The sequence below is a fragment of the Pseudorca crassidens genome, chromosome 17, assembly GCF_039906515.1.
Source record: "Pseudorca crassidens isolate mPseCra1 chromosome 17, mPseCra1.hap1, whole genome shotgun sequence".
Classification (NCBI taxonomy): Eukaryota; Metazoa; Chordata; class Mammalia; order Artiodactyla; family Delphinidae; genus Pseudorca; species Pseudorca crassidens.
The window spans coordinates 47,213,484-47,232,935 of record NC_090312.1 but is presented as its reverse complement, the minus strand read 5'-3'; the positions used below and the strand labels follow the sequence as shown (position 1 = coordinate 47,232,935).

Below are 19,452 nucleotides of genomic sequence, written 5' to 3'. Positions count from 1 at the left end.
ACAACTACTGAGCCGGCATGCCACAACTACTGAAGTCCACCCGCCTAGAGCCCATGCTCTGCAACAAGAGAAGTCACCGGAGAAGCCCACGCACTGCAATGAAGAGCAGCCCCCGTGCACCACAACCACAACGAAGAGTAGCCCCTGCTCGCTGCAACTAGAGAAAGCTCCCGTGCAGCAACGAAGACACAGTGCAACCAAAAATAAATAAATAAAATTGATTCTTTAAAAAAAAAAATCATGAATAAGTTTTATTTGTTGTCATTTATTATATATAGTCAAGGAATCATTGTATTTTTAACATTCACCCTATCAACCAACAAATTCTTATACTTAATACTAGGTGTAGAAGATACTAATTTTTTCCCCCAAATAAACATCATGACTGCTCATACTGTCAATACAAATACCTCAAGTACTTTTTAACATTCTAAGTTCCTATTTGCAATACTTCTTATTAAAAAATGTTACTTACAGAGATTTTGTTACTTTCTGGTATTGCTTCATCATTACAAGGGCCATTTGTTTCTATATCCAATCTTGGCCTTTTTCTAATATTGACATCTTCCTCTTGTTTTTGAACTTTCACTTCAATTTCTAACTCTGGTTTTGCGTTCTTCAATAACTGTTCCAATACTTCATTTTCTATGGCTAAATCATCAATTTCTTTTCTTTTTTCTGATCTTAGTTTTTCTGTAGAGAGAGATTTATTGGCAGAATTTTTCACAGTGGATTTTAAATCTATATCTGCATACGAGTTATCTGGGTTTCTTTCCACAGGCTCATTCTGCTGCTCCTTATTGTTCCATACTGAGGATGTAGTAGGCTGTGTTTGTTCTAAAAGAGAACAAGACATTTCTATTCTTGCTGATTTAGATAAAGACATTTCTTGATTTTCTTCATCCCTTTCCCTTAGGTTCAAAAAAGGAGAGAAGAAAACAAAAACAGGAAATGAACACAACTAAGTAATTTTTTTAGTTTGGCAGTATTCAGCCCCTTCTTCATTTAATTAACAATATTCTTGGTTTTACTGATTAACAATCTCACCAGAAATAAAAAAACACATCTGAAAACAGTACATAATTCATACACACCCTACTGTTTTGATAGGACTGGTCAATTCCATGGCTTAAAAAATAGGGAAATGTCTATCTTCTTTTCTGGAAGTTGCAGTAGTTGATGAATCAGTGTGGAGGAAAAGGTAGAAAAATATAAAATATAAAAGACTTGGGGCTTCCCTGGTGGCACAGTGGTTGAGAGTCCACCTGCTGATGCAGGGGACACGGGTTCGTGCCCCGGTCCAGGAAGATCCCACGTGCCGCGGACGGGCTGGGCCAGTGAGCCATGGCCGCTAAGCCTGCGTGTCCAGAGCCTGTGCTCGGCAACGGGGGAGGCCACAACAGTGAGAGGCCTGCGTACCGTTAAAAAAAAAAAAAAAAAAAAAGACTTGTCAGAAAACAACAGCTTATTTTATAATGTAGGGAACCTGTGGACATGGAAAAATTACCCTGGGACTAAATCCTGATGGGTTAATGAGAGCTAGATTCAAGATAGTAAGTTAAAGTGGCTAAATCCAGAATACAGTATAAACTATATAATGCAAGTAATATGTGAATATATGACTAAGGGTATTCTATACAATACTGTATCATTCATTCAATGAGTACTGAATACCTGACTCACTTAAACTGTACTGAGGCCCACAAAAACTTGGGTCTCTGCTCTCTAGTTTACTGGATTCATGTTGAACTGGAACAGTTAGAGTGATATTTTAATAATACTAATCTAATGTCAGGGTCCTAAATAAACCAATCAAGAAGTTTTTTGTAATAATTTACATGATCAGCGTTTGAACCAGAGAGCTAGCAACACAAACAGATGGAAACAGAGGAATTTATAAGACAAGGAAAATAAGAATCAGCAATACTGGTTTGGGGAGGCAGAGGAGAAACAGTCAAAGATTTTGACAAAGTAAATTACAAACAAAAATATATATACAAGGCAGTGATAGGGGAGAAAGTTTTAGGCCTATGATTAGGGGAAAAAGCAGGAGATTTCTGTGGGAAAGTAGAAATGATGCTTAAAGAATAAGTCAGGACCAAATATACTGATCATCTGTAACCTGAAGTACAATATACATAGCAGGACGAAAAGAAGTCCTCAAAGGGAGCAAAGGAGAAAGTCAGAGAGGCAAAAAAAACCCAGGATAGGACACTACCACAAAAGCCAAGAAGAGACCAGAAGGAGAACAAAAGTTCAAGAGTTGAGTGTTACCAAAAGGCCACAAGAGGTGGCAACTTGTGTCAATGATTACTTTCAAGGATGTCATGTCAAGATGAAATATTGCGAGTTAAGAAATATTTCACATAGAAATGGGAACAATAACAATAATCTCCTCTTTATGAGAAGTTTAACAGTGATTGTAAAAGATAAAGGGCAGTAGCTAGAGGAACAAATCAAGTCAAGGGAAGGTTCTAAAAACTAAAAATGAGATAGAGTCTTTGAACACAGACGAAAAGGACCTAGAAGAAGATATTAAACATGCTAGAAATTAAGAATAATTGATGAAGCATGGTCCTAGAGGAAATGAGAGACATGACCAAGGGAAATAGGTAGGTCAAAAAAACTGAGGTGTGGGAAACCTCTTCTTCAACAGAAGTAGAGCAAATGAAACAACAGAAGGAAAAAATTGAGGGAAAATGTATCTAATGACCTTAGTGAAGAAGGAGACTTGGACATTTCTGAGAGGGAATAAGCTCAAAGGGCCACAGCTTTCCACAGAAGCATACTTAAGCAGAACATGGACTCAGTACCATTCTACAATCGTATAACAAATATTAATATTTTTAGACACACAGAGCAGTATTATTAAAAATTATACCTTTTTTTGGTAGATGGCTGAAAGTAGTTTTTGATGGAGTTGGTTTGCTGATGCTGAGAAGCCCAATCTCCACTTTTATTTACACCTGGGAATTTAGTTGGTGAAAGCTGACATTTTGGGATTTTCATACTAACAAGAGTATTTGATACTATATTATTATTACTAGAGTTTACTTTGTGGGGTTCCTTCACAGTGGATGTTTCTTGTGAAGGTATTCTGAACTTTTGTTCCATTCCGAAGATTTTGATTTCTTTTGGCCTTTCACTCAAATTCATACTGCAGCAAAAGAAAGGAATGCAAGGTAAACAATCACACTTACAGCAATTTTTATCCAGAAACAAAGTCCTTTAAGTAGTACTAACGTAATACAGCTTTAGAACATAGTTATCTTGAGACAGTAGTTTAGTGAATATATTTTACTATCCCAAGACAGTAGCTCCTTTGTCATCAAAGCTCCCTGAAGACAAGATACCTTTCTCTTCTTCATCCCCTATAGCACATACTGTCAGGAATGCTCTATAAAAAACTGCCAAACACACATGGAATAACAACCTAGTATCCTATTATAAATTATACCAGGTCATATACTGAAGTGATGTTTGCTTTGTTTAAAATTGTAAAATTATTTCCATGTAAAAAAATTAATAAAAACTGGAAATTTATAAAAAGAATAAGCTATCATTCCAATTTCAAATATAATGGGGTATTTAGATCACTTTTGATGAACTGATACGGTTATATTCCAACCAGATGGCAGTCTCTAGAACATAACTCTAGAGTAGAACTCTAGATCATCAGAAAAATATTTTAAACACACACACACAAACACACAGTTCTACAATGTATGGTTGAATATATACTACTTTTGCTATTCTTACTTCACCAAAACCCCCAAACTTGTCATTCAACTGACTTCTAAAAAATTAAGTTTCTCTTTTAAAAGTTATATTAAAAGTTCTGTTTTAAAAAAATTTGTAGTTTCTCTTTTAAAAGTTTTGATCTCAATATAAAACATAGGTATAGTGAAAATTTAAGTATGGTCTAATATAGTGCAATCAGAAGTATCTTCCAATACGAATAATTCATTATGGAGTATTTAAAATACACTGTCTTAAGTGAAAAATGCCATAGGATACATATGAGCTACCCTTGCTCTCCGAAAAAAAAAAAAAATTCCAAAAAACTATTTTAAAAAACCCTCTTCAAATAGAGAACCACTGGGCTTCCCTGGTGGCTCAGTGGTTGGGAATCCGCCTGCCAATGCAGGGGACACGGGTTTGATCCCTGGTCCGGGAAGATCCCACATGCCGCGGAGCAACTGAGCCCGTGTGCCACAACTACTGAGCTTGCGCTCTAGAGCCCGCGAGCCACGGCTACTGAGCCCGCGTGCCACAACTACTGAGGCCCGTGCGCCTGGAGCCTGTGCTCCTCAACAGGAGAGGCCACCGCAGTGAGAGGCCCGTGCACCGCGGCGAAGGGTAGCCCCCGCTCGCCACAACTGGAGGGGGCCCGCGCACAGCAGCAAAGACCCAGTGCAGCCAAAAATAAACAAATAAATAAATTAATTTAAAAAAATAGAGAACCACTAAAAAAACTACCTTTATGAACAAATATTGATTATTTAGATAGCCAGGTACACACATATAAAGTACCTCAAAACTGTGTAATGTTCACATACAGGCAACATCATATAATAGAAACAAATTGATCTCAAACTTATTTCACCAGTCACAAATAAAACAGTATAATTCTTTGTAGTCTTCCATATACATTTACACGGAATTAAAAAAAAAACTATCATTTTCAGGAGTTGGCAAACTACAGCTTGCAGGACACATCTGGCCTGCCACTTGTTTTTGTAAATTAAGTTTTATTGGAACACAGCCACACTCATTCATTTACACGTTGTCTATGGCTGCTTTAATCCTACAATGGCAGAGTTGAGTAGCTGTGACAGAGATCAGTGACCCACAGAGCCAAAAATATTTACTCTCTAGTGCTTCATTTTAATTTTTATATTTATTTTTGGCTGTGTTGGGTCTTCGTTGCTGCACATGGGCTTTCTTTAGTTGCAGTGAGCAGGGGCTACTCTTCTTGCAGTGTGCAGGCTTCTCACTGCGGTGGCTTCTCGTTTCAGAGCATGGGCACTAGGTGTGCGGGCTTCAGTAGTTGTGGCACATGGCCTCAGTAGTTGTGGCTTGCAGGCTCTAGAGCGCAGGCCCAGTAGTTGCGGCACCCGGGTTTAGTTGCTCTGCGGCATGTGGGATCTTCCCGGACCAGGGATCGAACCCATGTCCCCTGCATTGGCAGGCAGATTCTTAACCACTGCGCCACCAGGGAAGTCTTTATAAAGTGCTTTATAAAGTCTGCTAAACCCTGTCCCAAAATATTATTTTCCCTGGCATCCCACACTCCCAATTCTTTATCTCCCAAGAGATGACTTGATACAGGCATTGACTTTACTTCTTGAATATACTATTAATTTATTGATAGAATAATAACAATAGTTCGTTAACAATGAAGCTTTACCATTTATTTCCTTGCTCTGATTGTGTATCAGCTACGTATGTTGTAGTATTCACTGGGGCACCTGGCATTAAGTTTTCATTGGCTGGTAAGACTTGGGAAAGGCTTGGACCTGGAGTTGTTGTCTTCAATCCTGTAAATCACAGAAGTGAAAGAAAGAATCACAATTGCTAGACACAAGATAGACATTTGGTCACTTAGAATTGTTAGGACTGTGCCATGTTGAGAGAATTAACTATAGCACACAGTTGTCTCCAGTCAAATACTTAACAAAACAGCCTATGAGCAGCAGCCTGTTGGCATCTGGGATGGGCTTATCTGAAATAAATCATTTTAAAGACACATCAAATCCTTCAGGTTAAACTATTATCAACTTAAATAAAAACAAACTCAACTTAAATTCTAATTCAAATTATGCTTTAGTCAGGAGACCAAAAATTAAAATTTCTCCCCCACAGAAAGTATATCTACTGTCTACACAAATCAAAATCAATGTGAATTTAATTTTTAGAAGGAATATACTATTTGAAAAGAAGAGATGAACAGTTTTAGACATAAATTTTTTGGCTACTCCAGAAAACCATAATGATTACTTCATCATTTTATATACCAAAATAGCAATTTAATTCAAGTGCCACTCTTCTGGAATACTTCTCTTGAACCTCCCACATTGAATTAGATGCCCCTCATTTTAAATCCCATACCACCCTTTACATCACTCTACTAACTGTTAACACACTCTTACTAACTTTTTAACACTAGCTGTGTGACCTGTATTACTTAACCTCTCTATGCCTTAGTTTCCTCATCTATGAAATGAGGATAATTACATGCTGTTTCTTCCTCACATATTGTTTTAAGGGCAAAGTGAACTAATATATGGACAGCACTTAGAAAAATGCTTGGAACATAGTAAGGACTATGAAGTGTTAGCTGTTATCATCACTGTATACCGCACTTGTTTACTTGTTACTTTCTCTTATTAGACTTGGAACCTCCTTGAGAACAGGGACTGAGTCTTGCTCATTTCTGTATCTCATCTCTGAGCAATGTTTGGTATATAATGGATATAAATAAGTTAACAGAATTAAATTAACTGAAAAAAAAATTTTAAGTTGACATTTATTAAGTATCAAAGCTAAATTACCACTCTGTTAGCTCCTGACACAGGATGTGTTTAATAAAATGTTTATAACTGATTCCAAATTCAGGTATTTAACTTACTTCTGCCACTCTCCTTATATGACCACCTTAGCTCACTGGCATTTCCTTATACATACATATCCCTAAAATTCTTCTTAGCTTGCACAGTTTGCAAAAAATAATAATTATAAATGTGTATATAACCATTAAAAGAAATATTCATAAGCTGAATCTAATGACCCAGAATAACTAATGTCTGCCAATAAGATTATTTATAATATTCTCCTTGCTAAAATACCAGGAGGGTAGGGATTTGCTCTACTCTGCTCACCTCTTTATTCCAAGTGTTTAGAGTAATTAAAGGCATATAACAAGGTTCAATAAATACTTGTTGAAAGATAAATGAATGAATATGGAAGGAAAGGAGGAAACAAAGGAGAAAAAGGGAGGAAAGAAGACATGCATTCACTCTGTTCCCCCCAAAACTAGCCGTGTTCTAAAATTGTTTGTAAGTCTGATGTCTACGACTTGGAACCCACACAGACCTACCTATGAATATGTGCAAGAAATAATACTACTAATTATAATGTAGATTTTTTATCAATTCCTTATGACCTTGTTCCCATATGAAATAACACAATAGAAAAGATGCTGGTCTAGCAGTCACAAAACCCCAATTTTAGGATTGTCTTGGCTCTTTTATTTATGGGACCTTAACTTTTCTCAGCCTTGAGGTCTCTTACCTTTTAATAGAAAGATTAGATGATCTTTAAGGACCTTCTGGCCATAAATACATTTCTAAGAGTGGATGATAAAATTTTGTTGCTCCACCCTAGCAAAGATAATCTTGTGTACCAATAACTTAGTTCAATTAAGCAAATATTTATACCAACTATAAACAAGTATTGGGCTTGGTGATGTCAGAGAAACCAAAATTAGTAAGAGTTTATAATCAGTCTAGTGGCTGAAAGACGCATGGAAACAACTGGCTATGCTTCAAAGTAGGAAAAAGTTCTAACTGGAATGCAAAAAAAAAAGTTACTGGGGTATAAAAAACCAAATTAATTAACCTGACTTGGAGAAGAGTTATGGGAGAGGAAAAAACCTAGAAAAACTTCACGAAAGAGGTGAGCATTTGTGGAAGGAGTCAGATTTTGAAGAGCAGTGCTAGCATTCTACGAACAAGGACCATGATGAGCAAGGTCAAGGAGTATGGCACATAAAAAAATATGGCGTATGTATTCTGTAGGGAAGTATATTAAAAAAAGATGAGGATGGGAAGAGATAGGCTACAGCTAAACTGTTGAAGGCTCGAAAGTCTAGACAAAGGGCTCAGGGATTTATTCTATAGATAATAAGAACTAGTAAAAGTTTTTAGGAGAAGGGAAGGTGATTCTAGTGGCAAAGTGAAATATTAACTGTAGAGATGAATATGGAGGCAGGACCTTACTGAGGGCGGTTAGAACAGCCCTCAGGAAATAAAGACATGGAGGGTTAAATAGGGCAGTGGCTGTGGGAAGCGATGGTAGCAGACCTCTTGAGCAGAAGCTACAGAGGAACAATTTCAAGTCTTGTATGAGTAAAAAAATGACTTAAATTTATAGTCTGAGTGCCTCCTCCATTTATATAAAAGAAGGTTCCTCTCTAGTTCAGTCCTTCCCTAGTTTCTTGGAGTTTATATGACAAACAGGAGGTTAAAATCAAGCAAAAGAAACCAAAAAAATCTGATGCCTTGGCTGCATCCCAGAATATCCTGGAATACAGAGAATGTGAATTTGAATTTTAAAAAAATGTTTCTGAAGCATATAGCTAGTTGAGATTAGTTTTCTAAAAGAGAACAGAGGACAGTTGTTCCAAACAGGGACCTGGGACAAGAGGAGATACTCACATAGACCCAATGATTGTTTATTTTTACATATTTTTTGTTGTGTTGTTAAAGTCTGAAATTACACATAGCATTTTATTTTTTTCTGTAACAGAACAGAAATGCACAATCAACAAAATAGTATTTACAGTACATGCTATTTCTAAAGGGCTGTGGAGCTTTCTAATGGACAGCTTCTATAAGAATATGGCTCATTTTGGTATCCACATCAAAGTAGTTTTCTCTCTAAGAGAGGTTGAAGAGCTGGTCTTGACTTCTGACTCTAAGGATAAATTCTAAGAATGTTAGTCCTGAATTTTGAGGAAACATTCACCATATCACAATTATTATGGAAACTTCACAAGCTCTTAAAACTGTATTTGAAGGTTACCCACGTATAGACAGAAACATATCTAGTGTACTCATGGGAAAGGGTACAGATATCAGGCGAATAAACATTCTTAACCAAATCATAAAATCCAAGTACTAGTCTGTTTATCCTTTTATATCTGCTCCCAGTAACCCCTACACCATCAATCATAATAGCAGTGTAATAACATCATAAAAGCTTTGACTTCAAGAGTCAGTTTGAATCAAATTATTTGCTATGTGACCTCTGGCTAATTTCTTAACCTCTCTGTACATCAGTTCCCTCATCTATAAAATGCAAACAATGTCATCTATCTTAAAAGGATTGTTTTGCAGATTAAATTGTAATGCCTTGTGTAAAGCACATACTTCAGTCTCTGCAGACTCAAGAGACAGCAGCTATTATTACTAATCAGGAGGTACACTGTCCAATTCTATAGGTGCCATTCAGTGGGCTACAATGTAAATGATATCCCCTGGAGTGTATTATTACATAGTGCTGCCCTTACTTGTCTTTTAGCCAAAGTCCAATAACTGCTGACAAATAGCTATAAAAAGAACTTAGGAGGCAAATAAATGTATAAAGAAATACCAAATGGATGCACACATAACTAGACAAAGAAAAGTTATGAGGAAGAATAAACGTAAAAATATCTAAGGTAAAAAAGCGAGAAGAAAAGAATAAATGAACCATCTTCTTGATGGCAACATCACCTTATCAAGAAAAGTAGGGGAATGAGTTTTAAAAAACCAAGGGGTAGGGCTTCCCTGGTGGCGCAGTGGTTGAGAGTCCGCCAGCTGATGCCGGGGACATAGGTTCGTGCCCCGATCTGGGAAGATCCCACATGTCGTGGAGCGGCTGGGCCCGTGAGCCATGGCCGCTGAGCCTGCGCGTCCGGAGCCTGTGCTCCGCAACGGGAGAGGCCCGTGTACCAAAAAAACAAAAAACAAAAAACAAACCAAGGGGTAATAGCTGCCCTGAGTAAACTGGCTTTTGTGATAGCCAACACTGAGATAATTATAATATGTATTCTTCATCTCTGTAAAATGGCATCACCACCCAACCAGCTACTCATGCCAAAAGATTAGGAGTTGTTTCTAAATCCTCCACAGGCAACATGTGCTGGGTCTAGTTCCAAAATTTGGCCTGAATTTATTTGCTTTTCTGCATCTCTACTACTACCACCATGGTCCAAGGCACCAGGCTCTCTCTCACCTGGACCTCCACAAAAGCTTCTACTCATATCCCCACTTCCATTTTGGACCCCTGGAATCCATTCTCCACGCAGACACGATTGTGATCTGTTCCTTCTACCTGGAATTCTCCTATCCATATCCTCCCATGGCTGCCTTTTCTCATCATTCAGGACGTGTGAGGCTCAAATATGACATCTTAAGTGAGACTGTCCCTGACTACCAATCTAAAATACTCCCAGTCACTATCACATCATCTTGTTTTAGCTTTCTCTTTGTACTTGTCCTTAACAGAACTTATCAGATGTGTTTGTTTGCTTGTTAACTGTCTGAATCCTGACTTTTAGAATATAAAGTTCACAGTAACAAGTATCTTGTTTACTTTATTCACCACTGTATCTTCAGTACTTACAACTGTGCCTAGTACTTGGCAGCCACAAATACTTATCGAATGAATAAATGAACAGATAAACATATGGCTTTTAAAAGACGGTGAAGATGGTCACCTGTGGCAAGTATAGTACATACATACAGGGACTTCCTTCGTGGTCCAGTAGTTAAGAATCTGCCTTCCAATGCAGGGGACGTGGGTTCGATACCTGGTTGGGGAACTAAGATCCCACATGCTGCGCGGCAACAAAGCCCGTGCGCTCTAGAGCCCATACGTTACAACTAGAGAGAAGCCCGCGTGCTGCAACAAAGATCCTGCGTGCCACAACTAAGACCCGATGCAGCCAAATAAATAAATAAATATTTAAAAAAATAATGGAGATACAGCCAATCAGCAATTTATAAAATAAAGTTGCTAAAGAATCAATAAAATAGTATTTTAATTACCTGTACTGGGCTGGCCCTGAGGATCACAGTAATTCTCTGTAGTAATGAAAATAACTGCCAATCCAATTTCTGCTTCAGGAATAGGTCTAAGACCTTGCCTGTTGGAATAAAATAGTTTAAGTATGATGATATATTAAAACTAACAACTTTTATTAAGATGATGTCAAACTGAATCTATCTTCCACCCCCCCGCAAAGTGACATCACTATTTTATGGTACAGAGAGAACTGCAAATACCTATAGTACTAGCTTATTCACTGGAGCAATGTTACATTGGGCAAGTTCACCACCTTTTAGTAATTCAATTATTTCATCTGTAAAACAAAGGTCTAGAGTAAAGGATACAGATCCTTCCAGTTCTAAAACTCTGTAATTTTCAGAATAATAGTAATACCCAGATGAAGCAATAAAAAATATTTTTTAAAGCAAATCTATGGTTACTAGAATCCTAAGATAAAACTTAAAAGAGAGAAAAAGAGGGGAGAAGGATAAGGAGGGAGAAAAGTACAAAGAACTATAAATAAGCTACATCTATACGTATGTTAGTAAATCAAATCATTTTACCAAATTTACATGTATTAATGAATCTTCTTATTAAAGGAATCTTATGGTGAACCTATCTTCTGTTATTCTGTAATGTGAATAATGACTGATTTTATAAAACATAATTTAATATAACTTAATAATGCTACATAGAAACTAAACCTCAAATTTTAAGAGCTTTAAAACTCCTTTTAATACTTATTGTAGAGATATTTTAAGTGGTTGTAGTAGCTTAACAAGTCATTTTCAAATGCTTAACATTCGTTTTTTTGTTAAGTTTTTAAAAAGGTGATTCTAAAATGTATATGGAAAAATAAAAAGCCAAGAATAGCCAGGATGCTTCTGAAGAAGAGCAGAAAGAAAATATTTGTCCTACTAGATATGAGGACTTAAACTGTTATAGTAATTAAGACAATGTAGTAAACGTGGTATTAGTTTAAGAGACATATTGCTCAATGGAAAAGACGGCCAAAAACATTCCCATGCATGTAAGGTCCCTTGGTATAAAACAGAATCAATTCCAGATAGATCAAAAATAAATTTCAAAAACAAAATATCAAAATACTAGTAAAAATTAGTTAAAAATATAGGTGAATATCTTTTTGATCTATGAGTAGAAAAAGATTTCTTATACAAAAAGCACTGACTATGAAAGATTGTTAATTTTTAGGATATTAAAATTAAGGGCTTTCATTCATCAACACAATAAAAAGTTAATTTACAAAGTGGTAACAGATTCTGCAATCTTTTATGTAATCACATACAAGTGAAAAAAGGATTAATGCCAAGAATATATAAAAAACTCCTACAAATTAAAAAAAAAGGCACACAAATATGCAATTACCATATAATCCAGAAACTGCACTCTTGGGAGTTTATTCCAGAGAAATAAACACTTATGTTCACAAAGAAACCTGTATATGAATGTTCATATCAGCTTTATTTGTAACAAAAGCTGGAAAAATGCAGATGTCCTTCGATGGATGGATGACTCAACAAACCACAGTATATCCATACTACAGAATACGTAAAATATACATATGTATATGTATTTTAAGTGGCTGTAGTAGTCTAAAAGTTATTTTTCAAATGCTTAACATTCATTGTTTTATATGTATTAGTTTAACTTAGACTTGAACTCTAAGTGAATTTATAATAACACACAAAAAAAGATTTTAAAAAGTATTATCATCAAGTGATCACATACACCTACTTGTATTTCAGGCAATTCAAAATTGGTATTTTACTACCCTACTAATACTTTTGCAACTATACATACGTCATATCATGAAAATTAGTTATAAAAGATTGGCTATGTAAAACAAAATACACATTTAATGATGTTATAAGACATACATCATCTTAAATGGGGAAATACTGGAAGCATTACTTTTAAAGTCAATAGTGAGATAAATGTGGTGGCTACTATCACCACTTCTATCCAACAGCTTTGGATGTCCCAGTTGGTCCAAAACCAAGAGAATAAAAGAGAGAGAGCAGTACCAGAGGCAAAAAGGATTAAAAAGGAGGAGAGAAATATTATTTATAGATGATATGGTTTATATAAAAAAAGACTATAAAGTATTAGAAATAAAAGGGGAGTCCAACGAGGTGGTGGGATATGAGATTAATATCAATGTCAGCTGAATTTCTATACATCAACAGTAAACTAGAAAATGTAATTAAAGAGACAATATCCATACCATGGTTATCCATACCATGAAACACTACTCAGCAATAAAAAAAGGATGAACTACTGATACACAAAACCTAGATGAATCTCTGAGGAATTATGGTGAGTGAAAATAAAAATTCTAAAAGGTTACATGCTGTATGATTTCATTTATATATCATTTTCTAAATAATAAATTTTAGAAATGAAGAAGAAATTAGTGGTTGCCAAAGTTTAGGGACATGGAGGGGGAGGTAGGGAGGGGTGTGTGGTTATAAAAGAACAACACAAGGGATTCTTGTGGTGATGGAACTGTTCTGTATCTTAACTATGGTGAATACATGAACCTACACATGTAATAAAATTATATAGAACTAAATACACACACATACACTACACACACAAGAACACATAAAACTGGGGAAATCTGTATTTAAAACAAAAAAAGAATACAATTATCCCAATAGAAAACTGGGCAAGAGACATGTATTTCACAAAGATGGAAAAATTAACATCTAATAAACTTTTGAAGAAACATTAACCATCACTGGTGATCAGGGAAATACAAATCCAAATCACAAGATATGATTATATATCCATTAAATTGGCAAAAATGATAGTCTGAAAATACCGAGTATTGAAAATGACGTGCATCTAACTTAATCTCTTATATACCGTGGGTGGGAGTATAAAGCGGAAAACAGTTTGATACTGTTGAGTGTTCTAACCCTAGTAATGTAGTAATATATCCCAAAGAAAATCCTGCACAAGTACCAATAGGAAACATACAAAGATAATCTCAGTAGCAGTTTACAATAATAAAAATTTATTTAAAATAACTAAGTAAATAATTAGTGAACAAAATGAATGTGTATTATTTATAGTTCAGTGATGACGGTGTATCATGATCCAAAGATTATGATTCATTCAATTTTATGCAAAGCTATGGAACAGGTGAGAAGAGGATAAGGCAAAGGAGGAGAGGATAAAGAGAAAATAATTAAATTAGTAACAGGAAGAGTTCCCAAATATGGGCTAAGACATTGGGAAAATATCTCAGCAAGAACAAAAATCAGGGTTATATTGTTCCCCTAGACTTCTAATCTTTTTCAGAGATATTTAATTTTAATCACTGATTTCCTATACCCACTTCTGACAACTAATCAATAGCACCATGGCACTAACCCATCCCAATGTTGCCCTATTGTCTGAAATTCAGTCAATAGCTGACTTTACTGGTTTGATATAACTGTACCTTCAATTGCTATCAACGGCTTGGACTAAATGGACAGGTGTTATTTTAAGTGATAGTCTTTCTCAAACTGTAAAATTGTCCTCTCTCTATGACCAAATTGAAACAGGATCCAGAGAGTACAGAACAAAATGTCATCTCATGATCAAGTCACCAGCCTCTGAGCAACCTCCACTCCAGCAAGGCAGCAAGATGTAATGGTAAAGAGCATGGACTCTGGAACCAGACTGCATGTATTCACATCCTGGCTCCTCTGCTCGCTCCCTGTGTTCTACTCAAATCCCCTTTTGCCCTCTCTGCACAACGGGGAACATAGCAGTAAAAATACACATGATTGTATGAGGATTAAATGTCTTAATATATGTAGAACTCTTAGAACAGGACCTGCTACAGTATATAGTATTATGTAAGTAAGCTATTATTGCTATTGTTCAGCATGGCTTTTAAAGATTGGTAAACTGGTCATAAGTAAAATACTGCCTGAAAGAAGCCTTCTCTATTTAAAATAAACTTCTCCCCTCTGCCCTGTTATTCTGCTTTCTTATACACAGTTGTAATTATCTGTTTACTTGTAAGCTCCAGTGGTGGCAGGGTCCATAGCTATCTTGTTAACCATTATATTCCCAGTGACTAAAACACAATAGAATCACAGTATATTTTGGTTGTAGTAGTAAGATGGTATTTTTGTTACACAAATATTTTCTTTTTCACAGCAGTTAACACATCTCCATTAAGCAAAATATTTATGGGACACATGACTGAAATTTTACTTTTTACCTCGGCAAACCCATTTTTAAAAAAAGCAGTCTTCATGGTCGGAAAGACTCCTGGGTCAGGAAAAATGAATACTGTGGAGAGCTTATTTTATGGACTTTTTAGACATATAAATACCCTGGGCCCTAACTATTTTTTTAAAATATTTATTTATTTATTTTGCCATGCTGGGTCTTAGTTGTGGTGTGCAGGATCTTCTAGTCGCAGCATGCAGGATCTTTAGTTGCAGCATGCAGGGTCTTTTAGTTGCAACATGTGGGATCTAGTTCCCTCAACAGGGATCGAACCCAGGCCCCCTGCATTGGGAGCGTGGAGTCTTAGCCACTGGACCATCAGCGAAGTCCCAGCCCTAACTATTTTTTACTAGGTGAATAGAAATTCAGTCAACGGACTGCCAAGGCTGATTTTTTTACTTTGTGCTTCAAAAATGCTAAGATTATTAACACCAGTAAAGAGTCCAGGAAAAAAATCCTTGCTTTAGTGCTTTCAAACTGCCTCCCCTCCACACTATTCTAGGATACTTGATACTTTTTTTCCTGCTTTCCCATAACAGCCTATATAGCCATAATAGCCTAATTTTCATACAAATTTTCGATGGGTAATAAACAAAGGAAAAATACATTCCAGCTTGAGGCTATTTCAGAACAATTTTACATTTGAGTTTTAACTTCCTCAACTACATATTCTAGAGAAAAACAAATACTGCTTTATTAAGAGAGGTATATTCTGCAAATTCTATTAAAGTAACAAAAAAGCAGCAGAAAATAAATATTGAGATAAAACTGACATGGATAAATATATTCTATTTCTAGCATACTAAGTCACAATAAATTTCCAAGTACCATACACAATAAAATCTTTACAATAATTCTTGTATATACCTTTACATTATTATGTGGAGTGCAAAAAAAGTTACCTATAAAATCACCTACTTGCCCTTTTTTTTAACTAATAAAGATAATTCTGTACCTCTGGAGTATATCCATAATTGAATGAATCCGTTTTTTCTGAGAGTCAGGAATTAAGGTCTGTGAATCTGTTATTCCTACATCAACAACACAAGTTCCAGGAGCTGAAAAGAAACTATCTTCTTCATTGTCTTCTGTTATCAACCTAGCATCTCCTCCTCCAAATACAACTGCTGCACTTAATTTTTTATGCTAAAAATGGAAAGAAAAAGAAAAAAAGTAATGAAATAGCCATAATTAATGTCTTGAATACATTCTTAAAATTATAAGCATTTGATTTGGGAAATAAAATATAAGCAGAATTGAAGAAAAATTGATTTTATAATACTTCCTGAGAGGACAATCTGAGCTTCCACTCTGAGAAAATCCCTAGTTCACCAGGTACCACTGCACCCTGGAATCCTTACATCATCTACAGCTCCTCTTCACACAGCACTGTAACTGTGGGCTTACTTGCATGATTTTTCCACTTGCAACATTAACTCCTGGAACTGTCATTTCAGCACACAGAAGACATTCAACAGCTGCTTACTAACCGAACAAGTTAGAACTTAAACCAAAGTTTTTGGTCTCCTCCCTGTACGTATTTATATAAACAATTAATAAGCCAATTAAGAGATATTAAGAAATGCCATAGTCATATACATGAACGCTGGGCAAGTTCTGGTGCCTGGGCAGTTTTTTATTTCACTTCACACTTCTACACAAAATCTCAAAAGGAAGTGTATTAACAACTATTGACAACAGTAATAATTTATCCTAGTTTATAACATTTTCTTTACAAAAATTTAGCTTATAACATTACCTGTTCGGCATTTAGAAAGACAAATGTTTTCCCTTTGAAGATTTGTTTTCTTTCCTGTCGTTCTGACAGATCAATATTTTTACTTCCAATAACTGGTTCATCAATAGGTGGGTAAAAACTATAAAAAATAAAATAAAGTACATTCTAATTATACCCTACACTGTATGTATGTATAATCTAATGTATAACATTAGATTTTTAAATGGAATGGCAATCTAGACACTAGAAAGGCTTAATTTCCATAATACCATTATATTATTAAAAAATTAAGAGTTTTATCTGGGACTTAAGGACTCATAATGAGATACAATTAAATATATATGAATCAAACAACTTATGTAAATTACAAATAGTTAAGAGAGAAAAAAGTACTTAAAAAGTTTTTTAAAAAAGTAAAAACAAACCAAAAAAAAACCCCAAAACCAAATGGTTGAAACATCATCCATTAAAGATCAAATTCTATTAGCATGCTGTGCTTGCTTAGGAACCAGTAAGTATTAGTAATAATGTTCATATTGTAATTCTATGAACTACTGCTGTGTTTTGTTACAACTCTCTTTGGAGAAGCTCAGGGAATTTTAAAACCTACATTTTGTGAGTTTAAATAAAATTCCCAAAGATTTAAAAATACAATCTTTTAGCTCTTTAATGTAACACTATAAACACATCTTAATCATCCATAGAGATTAGGGAAAAGAAGAAAATAGAGAAGTAAAATCAACAGATAATTCAGTTCATATAACTTTCTATATAATCAGATCTTTTGTTACAGCTATTCATAACTGAGCAGACTTTTAGTTTCTCTCTACCTTCTAGTAAAAACTATTAATGTTCATGGATAGAAAGGCTCGATATTGTCAACATGTCAGTTCTTCCCAACTTCATCTATAGATTAAACACAATCCCAGTAACTCCCAGCAAGTTATTTTGTGAATGTTAACAAACATTCTAAAGTTTACATGGAGAGGCAAAAGACCCAGAACAGCCAACACAATATTAAGGAAGAAGAACGAGGTTGGAGTACTAACACTACAGAATCCAAGACTTAATGTAAAGCGGCAGTAATCAAGAGAGTGTGGGACTTCCCTGGTGGCGCAGTGGTTAAGAATCTCCCTGCCATTGCAGGGGACACAGGTTTGAGCCTTGGTCCGGGAAGATCCCACATGCCGCAGAGCAACTAAGCCCGTGCGCCACAACTACTGAGGCCCGCGCCCCTACAGCTCGTGCTCCGCAACAAGAGAAGCCACCATGATGAGAAGCCCGCACACGGCAACGAAGAGTAGCCCTCGCTCGCTGCAACTAGAGAAAGCCCGCGCACAGCAACGAAGACCCAAAGCAGCCAAAAATAAATAAATTAAAATAAATAAATAAATAAAAGATTAAAAAAAAAAATCCGCCGGCCAACGCAGGGGACATGGGTTCGAGCCCTGGTCCGGGAAGATCTCACATGCCACGGAACAACTAAGGCCGTGCGCCACAACTACTGAGCCCACATGCCACGACTACTGAAGCCCACGTGCCTAGAGCCCGTGCTCCGCAACAAGAGAAGCCACTGCAATGAGAAGCCCTCACACCGCAACGAAGAGTAGCCCCTATTCGCCGCAACTAGAGAAAGCCTGCTCACAGCAACAAAGACCCAACGCAGCCAAAAAATTTTAAAAATTAAAAAAAAATTTTTAATTAAAAAAAAAAGCATGGTACTGGCAAAAAGATAGACAAATAGATCAGTGGAGGAGAATGAAGAGCCCAGAAATAAACTCACATAGAATCAATTCTGATCTTTTACAACAGAGCAAAGGCAGTACAATGGAGCTTAGTCTTTTCAACAATTGGTGATGGAACTGGACATTCACATGCAAAAAAAATGAATCTAGACCCAGATCTTACACTCTTCACAAAAATTAACTCAAAATGGATCATAGACCTAAACATAAAATGCAAAACTATAAAACTCCTGCAAGATAACACAGGAGAAAATCTAGATGACCTTGGATATGGAGATGACTCTTTAAATATAACACCAATGGCTTCATCCATGAAATAAATAAATGATAAGCTAGACTTCATTAAAATTAAAAAGTTCCACTCTGTAAAAGATAACATCAAGAGAATGAGAAGACAAACCACAGACCAGGAGAAAACACTTGCAAAAGACACATCTGACTGTTATAAAAAATATACAAAGAACTCTTAAAATTCAACAAGAACACAAACAACCTGATTTTTAAAAAGGGCCAAAGACTTTAATAGATACCTCTCCCAAGAAATAGAGAGAGCAAATAAGCATATGAAAAGTTGCTCAATATTATATATCATCAAGGAAATGCAAATTAAAACAAAGAGATACCACTACACACCTACTAGAATGGCTAAAATCTAGAACACTGATACCACCAAATGCTGGTGAAGATGTAGAAGAACAGGTACTTTTATTCATTGCTGGTGGGAATGCAAAATGGTACAGCCACTTTAGAGGACACTTTGGCACTTTCCCACAAAACTAAGCACATTCTTAACCATATGATCCAGCAGTCATGCTTCTTGGCATTTACCCATAGGAGATGAACTCATGCCATAACTTGGAAGCAACCAAGATGTCCTTCAGTAGTTAATGAATAAATTAA

At 35.9% G+C, this 19,452-nt stretch overlaps 1 protein-coding gene across 1 annotated transcript in view; it reads right to left on the bottom strand.

The window, feature by feature from the left end:
- The window catches only part of NBN (nibrin), a 45,467-nt gene that overhangs the window by 13,430 nt on the left and 12,585 nt on the right, over positions 1-19,452 (bottom strand). Inside the window, 6 exon segments of the mRNA XM_067711811.1 lie at positions 476-911; positions 2,882-3,157; positions 5,411-5,540; positions 10,815-10,912; positions 16,025-16,215; positions 16,829-16,946. Coding sequence (XP_067567912.1) covers positions 476-911; positions 2,882-3,157; positions 5,411-5,540; positions 10,815-10,912; positions 16,025-16,215; positions 16,829-16,946 — 1,249 coding nt within the window.